This window comes from Propithecus coquereli, unplaced genomic scaffold, assembly GCF_000956105.1.
Source record: "Propithecus coquereli isolate 6110/MARCELLA unplaced genomic scaffold, Pcoq_1.0 Scaffold37, whole genome shotgun sequence".
Classification (NCBI taxonomy): Eukaryota; Metazoa; Chordata; class Mammalia; order Primates; family Indriidae; genus Propithecus; species Propithecus coquereli.
In genome coordinates, this window is record NW_012149396.1 from 7,872,040 (window position 1) to 7,889,463 (window position 17,424).

The following is a 17,424-nucleotide window of genomic DNA, read 5'->3' on the forward strand; positions in this document are numbered from 1 at the left end:
GAGTTTTATTCTAATAATACCTTCACTCTGATTTTTGTAGATTAATCCCTAACATGAAACACATGCCAAATTAGGGGCTCTATATGCAACTCGGTATCTTGACTCTGAAGATGGGGATCAGTGAATTTCAGTGGCCTTAGTTTTCATGACAAGTAAGACTTCTGGGCACTGATGCAGCCTCGCCCCTACAGCCAGTGTAATTTTTATTTGGTTCTTTATTCAAATAAATGAAGCTTGATTGTATGAATTCTGGAATAGTAGTTGTTACCTGGGACTATAAGGCAGCAAATGATTAAAATAAGCTAAAACAGTATTCCTCAAATTTGAGTAGTGTATAGGAAAACATTGTTCTGGTATTTTCTTTAAATTTTTTTTAATACTTTGGTGCTTTAACAAGTACAGGACTAAAAATAGATACTGTATATTGACATATAAAACTACAACAAATTTACAGATGAAATGGTAAACAAAAGGAGATGTGAGTTAATAGCATCGATGCAGCATGAGGGTGGGCTTATCCTGCCCTGGCTCTGCTGTGCCTATCAGACCTGCACTGCAGCGCCTAAGAGACTCATCTGTCACCTTTTCCGGTTCAAGCTACTGTAAAAGCTTTCATCTTGTGGCTGTTTGGCCTACATTTGGCCCAGGAGTTTCCTTTTGACATTAAATCCATCTCTGTCCTGTTTACATTAGTCCAAAATCAGTAAGTAGGTCCCACCGCAAAGGAACCCCAGGCACTGAAATCTCCCAGCAGTATTTGATTAACAGGTGGCCATGCAAATGATTCCAAATTATGCAAATGCTTACATTAATTCTTAACAATCAATATTAAAATAATCCCTCAACCCATTTTCTTTAGAGAACATATGGATGTCTGAAAATACAAAGTCCTGCATTCACAGCACCTCAGTTCTAAAAGCACGACACGAGATTTTTATTTAACACACATTCAGGTAGTGTTTACTGTGTGCCAGTTATTGTTGTAAGTGCTTTGTTTCCTGTTTTCCAGTGTGGGGCAGGCATGTCTCCCTGCTGTCTAAAAGGACACTTTGAATACCCTTTGATATTTTCTGGATGCTTCAAAATCATTTTGAATGTCCATTACTGTATTTTATGTTGATAAAGTTGTGTGTCCGTTTTTATTTTTTCCTTGACATCTAATTAACAGCAATTTCTTTTGCTATGCTTTCCTTTTATTTACAGTTTCTAAATGTATGTAAATAGAGAAATGAGAGCTCCAAAATTAAATGTTGTATAAGAGACAGAGTTTTTGAACAAGTTCCTAAGAAATAAAACATAGAAAATTAGAATAGCAGCACGGCGGCGGACCGTAGAGTCAGAGAAAGCTGAATTTGAACCTTGGCTGTGGGATTTATTTAACACCGAGCAGATTATCAAATCTCTCTAGGTCTCTTGTCCCATTTGTGAAATGGCAATAGCGTAACCCACCTAACCGGGGCCGTGGGGATTAGGTCCGTGACAGGGAGGGCAGTACTTTGCATCTAGTCGGATCCAGTCAGTGATAATGGAGGAGGTTTATGGCAGCAATCTCAGAGTTTAGAATCCTTTATTCACCTGTTACACCCGTTTCAGGTGTGGCACTATGTGCTGGCCAGTTTTGGTGGCTCTAAGCTTGACCTGAGTCGTGGGTATTTGGCTTTGGCTTTCTGTTCCTGTTTCTTCCTCCACACCCTCTGTCTCCTTCTCCTCTCTGCCTCCTCTCTGCTCCCTGACCCTTTGTTACAGTGTAGTTACCCGGCTGCTCACCCAGGCTTGCATGTAGCGTTAGGTCTGGACGTTTAGGTTTGGCTTTCAAAGCCCTTAGGTGCTCCACCGTGCCCTCCGCCTGAAGCTCCCGCACCCCTGGGAATCCAGCCACGCTGGGGTTCTCGCTGTTCCCAGCAGGCCGTGCCCAGGCAGAACTCCGCCTTCGTGCAAAGTGCTCTTTCCCTGTCTGTAGTGTCTTCCCTCCTCTCGCCTGGCAGTCTGTCTCCCTGGAATTTTTCTCTCGTCTTTGGAGAGTTTGCTCCAGCCTCCTGTTCTGTCCCTAAAAACCACATCTGTGAGGTTCATGGTGCCTTTATTTGGGCTTTTTGTGAAACACAAAAACATCAGCAACAGTTTTTAATAGTTTCTATCCTACAAAAAGTTGGAAGAAGGTACAGAGAGCTCTTGCATTGTCCACACCAGATTCCTCAGTTGTCAGCATTTACGGTATTTGGTGTCGTCCCCCCTCCGTCCCGCGCCCACCTTTGTATTTAGGAGTAAAGGCACATCGTGAAGCAAATACTTTGTTGTGTTCTGTCCCTCCCACTCTCATGTAAGTTACCACCATATAGCCCCCAATCGAGACATCAGTGTTGGTTGCAAGACTGTCCAATTCCTAGATTTTATTCAAATTTCTCCAGTTGTTGAGATGATGTCTTTTTCCTTTCTCATCCAAGATCCTTTCTGGGTATACATTTTGGATTGAATTGTTCTGCCTCATCAGTGTCCTTCCGTCTGGAACAGGTGTTCAGCTTGCCCTGCCCTTCCATGTCTTTGGCCATCCAGGAGGGGATACAGGCTTCCCGTTCTGAGGTCAGCCCTGCCTGGCCTGTCGCTGCTTTCTCATAGCTGGATGGGAGCTCGCGCTCTTGGCGGGATGCCTCAGAGGGCGTGCTGTGGTCTCCTTGGTAGCTCATATCAGGAGCTCAGGCAGCGTCCACCTGTCTTCTGGTTAGTGGTGACGGCACGCTTTGTCACCAAGTCAAGTTGGTGTCTCTCAGTCTTCTCCCCTGTGAAGTCACCATCTTCCCCTTTATAGCTCCCCGATATTATACCAATAGCCTCGTCTTAAGTTTCCTCAGAAAGATGCCTGAGCAAATAGGTTATCTCCTATTTATACTTTCTCTGTTATTAACTACAAGACAACATATCAAACAAAATCCCTCCCCAAAGGAATGTAACATGAACAAAATTAACCATGCCGTTTTTTCTGAAATGGTTATTTCTCAAAACGTGTGAATTGAATCCTGAGGAAATTCTTAGCCCAGCTAGTAAATCTCAGTTCTTTTCTTGAAGCTATTCTTTTTTTAAATTGTTATATGCTGTTTACAGAAAAACTGCGAAGTACAGGCAAGCAAAACAATAAAAAGAATACATATGCTATCATCCAGCAGAGAAGATGACAATCATATGCCTTCTGTTTCTTTTCTATACCCTTTAAAAAATGCAATCATATCGTATATACCGTCTTGTTATCTGTTGCTCTGAGTTTCATGAAAATCTTTCCGTGTCATTGGTATATATCTGCAGCATCATTTAAAAAATCTTTATAATATTAGGTTATCAAGTATGAAATGTCCGATTTCCTTAAGTACTAAGTTTGACAGTTGGAATCTCTGACATTTCACTTTGACACTTCTTGTTTTATTTTTATTGTGAAGGTACATCCTCATTCTTTCAAATGCACAGTTTGGCTTGTGATTATCTTTAAAAATTTTTTTAGAGCAATTTTTGTGAAACCTTGGATAAGTAAAAAATTCATATTATTTTCAAATATGAGTACCATTATGGAACCAGTACAGCACAGACAGCTCAAAGTATCAACATACTGTTTGGGAAGGATGTGGCTAATGAGTGCACAGTATGTTAATGGTTTGAGAAGTTTCGTTCTGGTGGTTTTAATCTTAAAAATGAGCCTCGTGAGCGAACTGAAACCAAGGTGGATAATGATGAGCTGAAGCTGTGGTGGAAGCGAATCCATCTCAACCTAAGAGTGAATTAGCAACGAGGTCTGATATTACTATTCCAACAATACTGGAACATTTGAAACAAATCAGCAAGGTAAAGAAGCTGGATAGATGGATACTGCATGAATTAAACAAGTGTCGGAAGAGAAATCGTCTGGAAGCTTGCCTTTCTTGCTGTCACGACATAAAGGCCAACCATTTCTACACCATATTGTTATGTGTGATGAAAAATGGATTCTTTTTGACAGTCGCAAGCATTGAGCACAATGGTTGGATAAAGATGAAGTGCTGAAACACGGTCCCAAACCGAATATGCATCAAAAAAAGCTAATGGTATCTGTTTGGTGGTCCAATGCTGGTATTGTCCACTACAGCTTCATGAAACCTGGTCAGTCAATTAATTTACAGCGGATGTCTGCTGCAACCAGTTGGATGAAATGATGAGGAAGCTTGTGATTAAGCAGCCAAGACTGGTCAATAGAGACAGGCCAGTCCTCTTGCAAGATGACGCACAAACAACGCTGCTCAAACCACAGCAGCTGGACTTGGAAACTCTCTGTCATCTGCTGTATTCACCAGACCTTGCACCAACTGACTACCACTTCTTTAAGGCTTTGGACCACTCTTTGCATGGAAAAATATTCAATTCTCAACAAGCTGTGGAAAATGCCTTTCATGGTTTCATTGCCACTCGCTCTCCAGGCTTCTTTGCTGCTGGCATAAACAAGCTACCATTAACATGGTAAAACTGTGTCAGTAGTTTAGGCACACACTTTGACTAAATGTACTGCTTCTTGTTTGAGATGTAATAAACTAAACTTTTGATTTGAAATTGGGCATTTCGCATTTAATGACCCAACAGATGTTCTGTTTAATCACTTATGTTACTGGATGTTTGGGCTGTTCACAACACTAACCTATTTCAAATAGTGAGGAAGTGAAACATCTTTGTCACACCTGTTAGGTTAATGATGGCACATCATGAGTGTACCAACATTGGGCTGCATTTTAAAGTCCTGTAAAACCTTGTCTGATCTTCAGAAATAACCCCCACTCCTGCCAATCAAGGGTGCTTGATTGCTGAGGTAAAGTAACTAACATGTCAAGAACTTATAAAAATGTGCCATTCCAGTTAAATTTATAAATGTTACGTAGAAAAAGAAAAAAAAAGGGCCAGGCCTGGTGGCTTACTCCCATAATCCTGGCACTCTGGGAGGCCGAGGCAGGGGGGATCACTTGAGCCTTGCAGTTCAAGACCAGCTTGAGCAACAGAGGGAGACCCCATCTCTACAAAAATTGACAAATTAGCTGGGCATGGTGGCACATGCCTGTAGTCCCAGATACTCAGGAGGCTAAGGCAGGAGGATCACTGAGCTCAGGAATTTGAGGTTGCTGTGAGCTGCAAGGACTCCACTGCACTGTAGCCAGGGAGACGGAGAGAGACCCTATCTCCCCCCAAAAAACAAACGCCCCAAAACTGAAAAGAAATGAAGGCTAAATCTGTAATTTTTAGACAGAATCACACAGTGAGGTTTGAAGCCACGTGAGAAGTGGTCTCTTAAGACCCTGAGAGGAAAGGCAAGTGGTTTTAGGGGCATTCTTTTCATTAACTTTGCTGTGGAAATATCAGGTGAAACCTCAAATTTTCATCTCTAACCTTCACATTCAGTCATTTCTCTTTGATCTTTTCTTAAGCTGCTCCCTGGAATTCTTTGTGCCTATCCTCATAGTTCTTCAAAGGAGACACAGATTCCCATAGAGCTACCCCTAAGGAACAGGGTGACCTGGAGCAGTTACTGAAAAAAGGGTGACCTACCATGGTCAGAGTTGTTCACAAGTGACCGTTCAGATCCATTGGAGGTGAAGGGTGGTGGCAGAGGAGGCTTCGTCCTTTAACCCCTGCAGACATCAGCATCTCCTGCCTGGGCTTCGGTGGAGAGTGTAGGTGGGTAGGAGAGATTACGTTCCGAAGATTTAGGTCTGCTGACTTAATTTAAGGAGGCTGCTTGGTGATAACATATTACGTGCAGAAATAGTTTGTAGTGAACAAGTGAGTATTTTAAACCACTTAAAGCATAAGAAACATTCAAGTGTTAAAACAACAGTTGTATTGATTTTCTTTCCTATTTCTTTATTTCACTGTATAATTGGTTACTGGCATAGGGCTTCTTATGTTAAGAAGAAGTATAGAAATGTTGACATTTAAGTGTAAAATTGCTACTAACTCTAAAAGAAAACTTTGGAGTTGAGTAGGCCTACTTAGTTCATTAATCCAATTCAAACTGTTTTTCAAGTTAGTGTACCACCATCGAGCTATATTGCCTTGTCTGATCTTAAAAAAAAAATCTCAAAAAAAAAAGTGATGCTTTTGCTTTGTGTTAAAGTAACCAACATGAAGACTTTGTACAGTTGTAGATTTGCGAGCAGTAAAATGGTCGCTAATTTAGACTTTTAAATAAATGTAGCCAAATGCGTCTTTACTCAAAATGTTTAAGATTGTTTCATGATTGAGTGATGCTAGCTGTCTTCCAAAGTTTGTTTCAAAGCCAAACTTTTGTTCTTTTTATTATATTTGTGTGTACTCAATGTGCTTCTGCCTCCTGAGTTCTTCAGCTGTAAAGTAGCAGAGACTTGAGAGATGAGGCTGACTGACGTTATTTCGCTGCACTTCTTCTATTTTAGAATAATATATAAGTGTTCCATGTGCGACACTGTGTTCACCCTGCAAACCTTGCTGTATCGCCACTTTGACCAACACACTGAAAACCAGAAGGTGTCTGTTTTCAAGTGTCCAGACTGTTCTCTTTTATATGCACAGAAGCAACTTATGATGGACCATATCAAGGTGTGTGTGCATCTATCCTCTCCTTTAAATGAATTGCAGATACATTCATTGCTCATAAATCAAGCCTGAGCTACAGATTACTAAAAAACATACCTTGCAGTTGAAGGAAGGGATGGATGCTGGTAGTTGTCAGTGAGCAACTTACATGCTGTCACCGTGTGTTCACTTGACTATGGGATGCTTTTATTTAGGAGTCCCGATCTGCTCACTGTAAAAGACTAGTGAAAAGGAACCAATGCATGCCTTGATTTTAAAAGAATAGTAGGGTATTAGGGTTCATATATATGTATATGAAAATGACGACTGTGAAGTTTACTTTTTTTGAGAACTCGGTGTTGTATGGGATTTAGAAATAGAGGCTGTGATGGGTTATTGTTAATTTTTACAAACATCGGTATATTTAGAAAAATAAAGATTTTCCTTTGCAATTTTTTAAGTAGTTAAGTTTGCATTATAATTGATGCCCCTAGATCTTTTAGTCCTTTTTTCCTCTAAAGATTGCATGTGAATTGACTATTAAATATCTAGGATATAGCATAGTACCTGGTCCGTGGGGGGTGTTCAGTTAATGAAATGAGTAAGCGTATGTCCAGTTTGGACTATTTACTCTTTAACCCCCAAAAGGGGCACCGAAGTCTATTTATAGCCTTTTAAGCTTACTAAGGCCAGTGCTTAGTCCTAGCTTCTTAACTGTCCACTGTGATAGGTTCAACAATTTTATTCCTTGTGTGATTAGGAGATAATATCCACTGGCTTTCAGAGATTAAAATGAATTTGGTTTTTAAACGGAGAAACAAGAGACCCAGTATTATCATGAACTCAATCTCTTTCTCTTAGTTTTGCTCTTTTAAAAATATGTTATACAAAAAAAAATCAGTTTAAAGAGCAAATAAAGTCTCTGAATTATTCGTCCCCTGTCAGTTAAATGACTGTATTAACCCTTAGAATTTTCTGTCTTGAACATATTTGAGTTCCAATAGAGTAATTGCCTATTGTAAATGAAGTTAACATCTTGGAGATTCTGTTCCGTATTGGCAAGGCGAAGATAGTGGTGGTCGTGCCATTACTAGAGTGAATGAAATGCATGGGAGGTACGTTTCATCATTTCCACTTGAAGCACAGTAAAATCCTCTTTTAAGATATTTCCAGTGTTTTAGCTAAAATTACAAAATTATCTTGACAGTAAATATTTATTTAATGAATCATCAGGAAAAACCAAAAACTGCTAATAAAAACCTAGGGACATTGGAAGTAGACCAAATATTTTACATACTATATGTGGGCCAACCAAAAAAAAGGAACGAGAGAACAGTTGCTTCTGAAGAGGCTTTTTAGGTCTTCGCTTTCTGGAACTTATCTTTATATCTGCAGGTGGGGTCAGTGACTTTGTGGGTAGGGCCTTCCTTGTGCTAATAGTGAATTTGGAGGAATACAGGTTCCAAGAAACGGGAACTGAAGAGGAGTGGTAAAATCCTGTGCCTGCAAGGAGGAAAGAATGGTTTTTATTCATCCAAACCTTTGTAAGACTACATAACATCAAAACAGTGGGAATAATCACTTACGTTCTCGTTGCAAGTATGTTCTGTGCATTTTAAAATGTTATCCTGCATTTATGTATTTGGGGATAGGTAAGGATGAAGTTTAGGGTCACCCTGTTTTGTTTTCATTTTTAAGGTAATACATTTAGCTTTCGTTACTTATTCACATTGCTCAGCACCTGTGCTGCGCAGTTTTTTCGTGAGGAAGGAGTTAAGAGGAAGTGGAACAGGAACAGTGTTTCTCCGCATGCATATTCATTTGAAGGTGGATCTTTCTTTGCCCAGTTTAATCCAATTTGTGTCATCCAGTCTGCCAAAATGCGTATTTATTTACTTTGTAGGACCCCCGTACTACACATTGGCATTTACATTTAAAGTACACTTTCAAATTACAAGCATTCATTTAAATTAATTATTGTTATAGGAGCTAAGGAAAAACCATTTTTTTTTTTTTTTAAACAAATTTTTTTGTAGAGACCGGATTTCACTGTGTTGTCTCAAAGGCCTGTCCTCAAGCGATCCTTCCAAAGTGCTGGGATTACAGGCGTGAGCCACTGTGCCCAGCTGGAAAAACCAATTCTAAAAGAATTAACTTGTGTTTCTTTTATTTAAAAATGACATTTGTTTTTAATAGTCTTGTTTTTATTTACAATGTGTAAATAAAACTAGTAAGTTTGAAATGCTCTTTTTAGTACACAGGCCATCACCCTCTTTTGTTAAAGAACTTTTGGCTTTTCTGTGATTTCTATAGTACTTTAAGGTTATCTTACAGAAGAATACTTTAATACTTGACTCTCTCTTCAACTTGTCCATTAGTGAAAATGCATTTGTCTAGAAACTTAAGAAAAGTTTATTAGAAGGTTTTAGATTTTGTTTTCTTTGGATTTTAAGTGGTTAAAAATGTAAAAACTTAGTTCTCTTTTGAAAAAGGCCAGACAGAGAAGCCTTCTGGCCTGCATAGTGGAGAAGAAGCAAATGTATAATTTTTGACTATCAAGAAATCACGTCTTGCTCCAGATTTTTTCTTTGCAAAGGAACATGGTTAGACATTCACTTCACCTCCCTTTTGTGTATCAGTTTAATGGTTGTCTATTTGGGTAGATCTCGTAACCTCTGCTAAGAGAAAATCATCGAGCCCCCCTTTTTTTCCTCTGGGGAAAGACAGTATTGAAGAAGGCTGGCTAATTCTTGGTACTGTTCAGAGAAGACCGTACCTTGAGTAAGTATGGAGAGTGTGCTGAAGGAATAGCTCCTTACTTGAACACTCAAGAAGGGATATGGAGCTGAGATCTCCACTTTGTTGAGTCTGTGGCCCAGCAGGGGGTCCTGTACTTGTGGAAGAGTTTTTCTTGTTATGTCTTTCTGTAGGTTCAGGAATTTGGAGACTAACTACAAGCCTGAATGCCAATAAGAAGAGAAGGCCCTATTCCAAGATAAATTATATATTGAACCACAGATTTTCTTTCTTTCTTTTCTTTCTCTCTTTCTCTACCGTCCCTCTCTACCTTCCCTCCCTCCCTTCCTTCCTTCCTTCCTCCCTCCCTCCATTCCTTCCTCCCTCCCTCCCTTCCTTCCTTCCTCCCTCTTGTCCATGCTCTTAGTACACAAAACAAAAACCAAAGTGAGCTGGTCTTATAATCAAATTGCACTAATTTACCCTTCCCAAATTTGAAGTCCTGTGAGTATAAGTTGAAGATGGCTGTTGTGACTATGTTAATGATAATAAACAGCTAAATGATTTTAAAAGACTTTTTACAGATCTAACATGCATAGTTCTCAAGCCGAGGTACTATCAGTAAGAAGGGATGAGTCGGAATAGGGTGTAGGGAGATGAAAATTACCCAGAAAACCCAGCAAACCCCAAACTTTTACAAGTATTCTGGGAACATGAAAGGAAAGAGAAACGCTTGCTATTAATGTGTTGGTATTAGATGTTCATTCAAGTCGATTCATTATAGTTGAATACCTAATGGTATGTTAGCCTATTTAGACATTTCTGGGCTGATGGGAAATTAAAGTGTTCTTCAGAAGTGGTCTTTTGTAGAGAGGCTCCCTCTGGGGCATTGTGGGAGGATAGAGTACCAGGATTGATTTGGATTCAAATTAAAGAATTTAAATTTGAAGGTTGGTCTTGAAAGAATTTTAAAATGGCACAAATATATAAGCTTTTAAAAATTATTTGGAACTAAAAATAACTTACAGCAATCATAAAAATTAATATGCCTTTATCTTTTTAAATGTATATTTAGCTTAGGTTTTCTTCTTTATATATTAAGAAATATTTTTGAATGAATATAAAATCCTATTGAAATGTCTATAATGAATTAAGATAGTCTACATGTGCTTTCTTTTAGTGGTGTGATTTGTGATAGATATTTCTTTTCTTTTTATAATGTAGTCTATGCATGGAACATTGAAAAGTATTGAAGGGCCTCCAAACTTGGGTATAAACTTGCCTTTGAGCATTAAGCCTGCAACTCAAAATTCAGCAAATCAGAACAAAGAGGACACCAAATCCATGAACGGGAAAGAGAAATTGGAAAAGAAATCTCCATCTCCTGTGAAAAAATCAGTGGAACCCAAGAAAGTGGCCAGTCCTGGGTGGACGTGTTGGGAGTGTGACCGCCTGTTCACGCAGAGAGATGTGTACATATCCCACGTGAGGAAGGAGCATGGGAAGGTCAGTAGAGAGTGGGGCCGCTCCGCGTGAGCGGAAGAAAGAGCCCCCGACTGGCAAACCACCGAGACTCGGGTTCTCGGCCTGGGTCTGTCAGTCACTGGTAGCATGACCTCAGAAACCACTCTGTCTCTGTGCCTCAGTTTCTTTATCTGTAAAATGGCCATTTCCAAATCCTTCTGTTCTTGTTCTCTGATTTTGCTAATCGTTTCCTTCACTTGCACACACCAAGACTAGATGCAAGTTATTCACCACGTTCGTGTTTGTAGCTGAGGAAACCGAGAACAGTAGTAAACCGTTTGAATGTGCCTCTCAGCCCTGTGACAAATAAGGAAGACGGGCCGAGAAAGAAAGTGGAGGTGCTCAAAACTGCTAGTAGCATTTGTGTGACTCACATGGCTCTTCCTTGAGTCTGGTAGTAGGAAGAGGAACTTCACCTTCACCCACCAGGAGAAGCTCTAAAACTCAAAATCACCGAAAAATCTGAGTCACAATATGTATGTTCTTTCTCTTTTTTAAAATAGTAAGTGCACGTCTCCACCTGATAAGGAATTTTGAAAAGACCCATTATTAGACCTAATAAGATTAGCAAAATTATTTTCAAATGTTATCTAATACTGTATTAGATACAAGATGAGGTTGAACTCACATTTCCTGGTTGTCTCAGAGTTGGTTCCTTGTGGTCAGGATCCAGAAAGAGCCTTCACATTGCATGTGGTTGTTGCCCTCCCTCCGTTTTATTTGTTTTTTTCATGTACTGTGATTTGTTGGAAAAACTGGGTTGTGTGTCCTACAGATTATCCCTCATCTTACTGGATTTAGGTAATTGCTTCTTTTTGGTATTGTTTAACTTATTCCTCTTTATCCCATAATTCCCAGAATTTTGATTAGATTCAGGTTGAATTTTTTTGGATAAGAATGTGTCATAGATGCTATATTCTTTTTCTGTCTCATCATGAGGAACATAATACCAACGTGTCCCACTTTTAGTGATACTAAGATTGATTAGTGGGCTCAAATACATGATGTTTTTAAAGAAAGCCGTCTTATTTCTTTAACTTTAGCCAATAGAAAAAAGTAGTTTTCCTTAGTGAACCTATATAATGAGTACAAAAGAATTAGTATATACTACATCCTTGCACAGTTTGTTATATTAAGTGTGTTAAGCATTACTCTGTAATCTCATTTATTTATACCATTTATTTGAGCTACTAACGATCTGACATGTTTTACCTTGTTACCATCCAAATGGCCTTTGAGCATCGATCACAACGACCATGAATTGCAAAAAGATCTTTTTATTATATTTGGTCTCACTATAAATAGTTACTTACAGAATATATTTGCCTTTAGTGGCATATTGATTATTTAATCATCCCAATTTTAGGCATCCTAAGTAGCATCCTGTAATGCTCATTGTAAATATTGGGTCGTTTGTAAGGAACAATACTGTATCAACCCACTGCATAAATACACTACCAGTAGTTCTTCCAGAGCCTGATGCGGTGATTCTAGGAAAAGTCGTCTTTACTTGGAATCCAAACTGGATATCATAAATGTTAAAACAGGAGCTGACCTTAATAGTTACCTAGTAGTCCCATCCTTTCCTTTCTTTTACATGTGAGATTTCTGTAACTGTCTTCTAACATTAGATTTTTTCTTTTCCTTTTTAAAAATATTACCTTTATCGTGTACATCAGATAATTATCAGATCTCGACGATAAGATGAGGAGATGACTCCAAAAAAGAGTTGGTGGGATGAAATGTAGCACTTAGGGAAACCGTTTGCTCTAGGACTGGGGCCCGGAGCCCACTCTGAACCGGCCGTGTGTGCACAGTGTGTGCTCGCCGTGCTAGATGGAGCCATTGGCTTGGCAGGATTTTAGGGTTAGCTTTGAAGGAGTTGAGGCCCTGCCTTTGGGGATGAGGTGCATCAGATTAGATTGTGGTTTGGATTCTGTTCCCTGAGCCTCCTGCGAGGGTGGAGGGGAGGTGGAGAGGGGAGGGAAGTCGTGTCTTTACAAGCCAGTGACGTGGAAAGAGTGAAGGGAGCAGTGGCCAGGGCGTGAGCTCTACCGCGCCGAGTCAGACTGGAGCCCTCCACTTCCAAACACCCCACCTGCAAGCATCTCGTACCTGTTCCCATTCTTTATTCCTTTCCTCCTGCAGAATACTCACGTCCCCCACACTTCACATCTCCTGCCCTGTGTCTGCTCCCTCTTCTCTCAGACAAGCAAATGGGCACCTTGCTGTCCACATGTCCCTTCCCGTCCACTCCCCAGCTTGCTGCCTTCGGGCTTTAGACCCACCTCATCCCTGAACAAACCCATTCTCTCGGGACCTCCTTGCTGTGGAGTCGCTGGACATGTTTCCTTCTTTGCCTCCATTGGCCCCACTGCAGTATTTCACACGATTGGCAGCTCTTTCTGAAAGCGTTTTCTACCTTTACTGTGGAACACAACTTTGTCCTGAGTTCTCTCGTGGTTGCTGGAACACCCCTCAGGTTTCTGTCTTCAAAACATGTAATTCTCGGGGAAAGTCACTCACTCTCGTTGCTCCGCTTCCCACATACAGCACGTGCGCAGAAAACAGCCAGAACGATGTCTCCAGCTGTGGCCTCTCGCCTGAATGCCAGTCTCCGAAATCCTGCCACTTATTAAGTGTTTCAGCTTCTTGGATAACTCACAGAAGCTTTCGTCTGAGCCTGCCCAACAGTGGACCTCAGCTACTCTCCCGCCCCCAGCTTCTGCAGAAGCTCGGTGTCCATCTTGACTTTGATAATTCCTTCTCTCCACCCAGCCCCCTCAGGGGCGGCCTGAGTACCCTTTAGTCCACCCATTTATCTCTTTTCAGAGCCACTGCTTTTGTGTAGGCAGCTGTCAGTTCTTCCTCGGATTTGTGGTTCTCACTGTAGCCAGAGTTTTTCCTAAGGTACAGATCCGGCTGTGTTGCTCTCTTGCACAAAGTGTTTTGTTCCTGTTGCCCTCACAATAGTCCAGCCTTCGTAGCATGGCTTTCCAGGTCTACTCTACCTTATCAGAATCCCACTGTGTGAAGGGGGCCCCCACCTCTTTCTTCATTGGACTTCATGCTTCTTCCTTTCTTCAGTTCCTATCCATAGGGCTTTGGGGGCTTCTACACCTACCCTCATAGTAAGTCGAGGATACCTAACCCCTCCTTAGTCTTAACTTCCTCTTCTTTAAAATGGGTACATGCTTTAGAGACTGCCCAGTGTCCTGTGTTGTAGGTACCTAGAAAAGAACTATATGTGAGGTGATAAGCATTCTCCAATCCTTTTGGGTTTAAGATGAGATATAAATATGAAATATGCTATTAATTTATAAGGGATTGAAAATTATATTTGGCTAAAGGTCTTAGGAAATCATAAATGTTTACTTCCACCAGGCAGGAAGTTATTGGAAAGATCTGAATTTATTGGGTTACCCAATGAAATAGGATTATGCAGTATGATAAATAATGTTCTGAACCAGTGAACTGTGAAGGTATACTTGATTTCAATACCATAATTATGACTTAAAGAATAATATATATGTGTATAGAATAATTTTGGAGTTCATCTAAACACATTCTGCCAACCATAGAATAGTCATTACCTTATTGTTATTGCTACTAGTGTGATTGTTACTTTAATAGGGTTTAGAGAAAGGATTTTAAGTTAGGAGTGAATCCAACTGGCATAAGTTAAAAATTCACATAAAAATAATTCACTGCTGTTTGTTCTAGGTGGCCTTTTTGGTTTCAGTAATTATTTTTGACCTTTGTTACTCTCCTCAGTTCCCATCCAAAAATACTAAAAGAAATATTTTGTGTAGACTTCTACTTTTTAAAGATAATTCAGTAGCCTTCTCTTCAAGATTCATAAACATAGTTCCAGTTATGCTAGTTATTCAGAAGCTAGCTTCTCTGTCTCCAGTGCATTTTTTAAACTAATACCAACCCTGTATCTACTTTTAGTGGTTTTTAATTTTTTTCTAGTAATTTGTTGTAATCTGATAAGTACCTAGATTTTTTGACAGATATTCAATACATGTTTATTAAAGGCATAATCATTTTATAACCCACAACTTGCTGAATTCCTAGTTTAGCCATTTAAAAAATAAAAATAGTTAAAGCAGCAACATTGTAAAAAGTGTGTTGTAGAAATTCCATATAGAAAAGTCGATAAAAAAAAACTGATCTCTTTGTAAAGTTGATATTACTGTTTTGTCATGGCCAGGTTTTAGCTGTCCTTTGAGGGCAAGTTCTGTGTCTGTCTTACTGTGGTGTCCTCTGTAGCTTGCAGCGAGGTGCCCTGCAGGGCCATCTCTGGCGTCCCTGGTGCAGCAGTTATCTTTGGATCCTTACTGCACACATGGAAAGAGGCTTTGCGTTAGTCACAAGTACACACTAGTTCCTAGAAGTCTAGGTTTGGATACTTAAATAGTTTCATAACCACGGAAATTCCTTCACCTCCGTAATCTCTTTATTTTCAACCATGAAATCAGGAGGATGGGCTTGTCAGTGTCGTTAACCTGACGATCTCATCCATGCGATGAGCCCTTTCTCAGATACGTGTACAAATACACAGAATTCTGCATACAATGTTAGACAAGTTATGTACCTCCTAATGTTCTTCTTTTTTTTGTTGTTCCTCCTGTTCTTGTTTGGTTGCCCTAAGGGGTCTTCTAGGAACCTCAAATTAAGATCCTCTGAAAGAGGTGTCTGAGGTCGTTCTGAGAGAGCAAACATTCTGTAGTTATGTGAGCTGGCAGTAAAATAAGAAAGCAAAAGGTGTCCGTACTTGTTCAAATCTTGGAAATCACTATGTGATCTGTGATGCTTGTAGTCATTTTCTCATTTGCTGCTTGGTATACCCCTACACATCAAAAACTATTACTGCACTTTTTAATGAAAAGACCCTAAAGCAGAGGTGCATGTACCAAGTTATGGAACTCAGGTGACACCCAGATGAACCTTAGATCTCTCAAGATTCTTCATGGTGTAGATGTGGTCTGGTTCTGTGTTTGTAACGTGGGAGGAGTCCAAGAGACTTGTGTGTGAATTCTGGCACCACCACCCACTAGCAGTGTGACTTTGTTAAAAAAAAAAAAAAATGACCTTCTAGCTTCATTTTATGTCTAAAATGGAAATAATAATTTACCACATAAGGTTCTTTTGAAATTAAATCAATGAAATCATGTCTCTAACACAGTATATAGTAGCCATTTTCTTCATTTTGTTTCTATCCTATATTTCCTCTCTGAACCCTAGATTTTTTGTTATTTTGTTTTTTTTTTTTTTTAAGATGTGGGATTTCGCTGTTGCCCAAGCTGGAGTACAGTGGCATCATCATAGCTCGCTGCAGCCTCGAACTCCTGGGTTCAAGTGGTCCTTCTGCTTCTGCCTCCCAAGTGGCTAGGACTACAGTTGTGTCCTGCCACACCTGGCTAATTTTTTAATTTTTTGTAGAGATGGAGTCTCACTGTGCTGCTCAGGCTGGTCTCAAACTGGCCTCCAGTTTGAGACCTCCAGTTTGGCCTCCAAACTCCTGGCCTCAAGTGATCCTCCCATTGCGGCCTCCCAGACTGCTGGGATTACAGACGTGAGCCACTGTACCTGTCCTTGAAATGATAAAAGTTCTAGAAATAGTGTAGAGCTTCTGTATACCTTTCTCTCAGCTTTCGTGATGTTAACATCCTATATAACCATAGCACAGTGATCAAATGGGGGCATTAACATCAATACAGAACTATTGAAAAGTCTTCAGACCTTATTCCAGTTTCACTGGTTGTCCCACTGATGTCTCTTGTCTAGTGCAGGATCCTAGCTGGGGTTGCACTTTGCATTCAGCTGTCATGCCTCCTTGGTCACCTCCAGTGTGTGACAGTTTCCCAGTCTTTATCTTTCATGATGTTGACACTTTTGAAGATGATTGGTTGTTGAGTAGAATGTCCCTCAGTTTGGATTTGTCTGATATTTCCTCATTATTAGATTCAGGGCATTTGGTTTTTGGTAGTGATATCATGGGGGTTATGTTGTGCCCTTTTCTTTACAACATATCAGGAGGTCCCTGATGTCAGAATGACTCATTCCTGGGGATGATATTTTGAACACTTGGTTTTGGTGGTGTCTGACAGGTTTCTCCAGTGTAAATGGCCACTTTCCCTTTGTAATTAATCTCATGGGGAGATACTTTGAGACTATGCAAACAGCCTGTTTCTTGTCATTCTTTCACCCAGGAATTTGGACATCCATTCTTTATTCTTGCCCGCAACAGCTATTACTGTAGTGTTTGCCTAAAGGTGACTTTTCTAGTATACTTGTATCACTTCTTCTATGTTTATTAAGTGGAACTGTAGTAATTATGAGCTCAGTTTTTTATTACAAATATTTATTTTATCCAATGGGTTAGAATCCATTGCTATCATTATTTACTTTTTTGCTCAAATGGTCCTAAATGTGGCCATTGGGGGTTCCTTTCAATGGCTCCTATGTCTTCTTGACAAGCTACATTTCCAAGAACTTCCTTTCTGGTGTCATGGTATGTTTCTGGTTCATCTTTTAGTTTCCCTGTACCGGCCCTGCTGTAAACCATTCCTCATGGGAGCCTGGTTCGTTTTATTAAGAATG

At 40.0% G+C, this 17,424-nt stretch overlaps 1 protein-coding gene across 4 annotated transcripts in view; it reads left to right on the top strand.

The window, feature by feature from the left end:
- The window catches only part of ZNF532 (zinc finger protein 532), a 111,465-nt gene that overhangs the window by 68,600 nt on the left and 25,441 nt on the right, over positions 1 to 17,424 (top strand). For all 4 annotated transcript variants that reach the window (XM_012651791.1, XM_012651793.1, XM_012651794.1 and 1 more), the window contains 2 exons: positions 6,417 to 6,579; positions 10,516 to 10,797. In XM_012651791.1, coding sequence (XP_012507245.1) covers positions 6,417 to 6,579; positions 10,516 to 10,797 — 445 coding nt within the window. The remainder of the gene's footprint in view (positions 1 to 6,416; positions 6,580 to 10,515; positions 10,798 to 17,424) is intronic.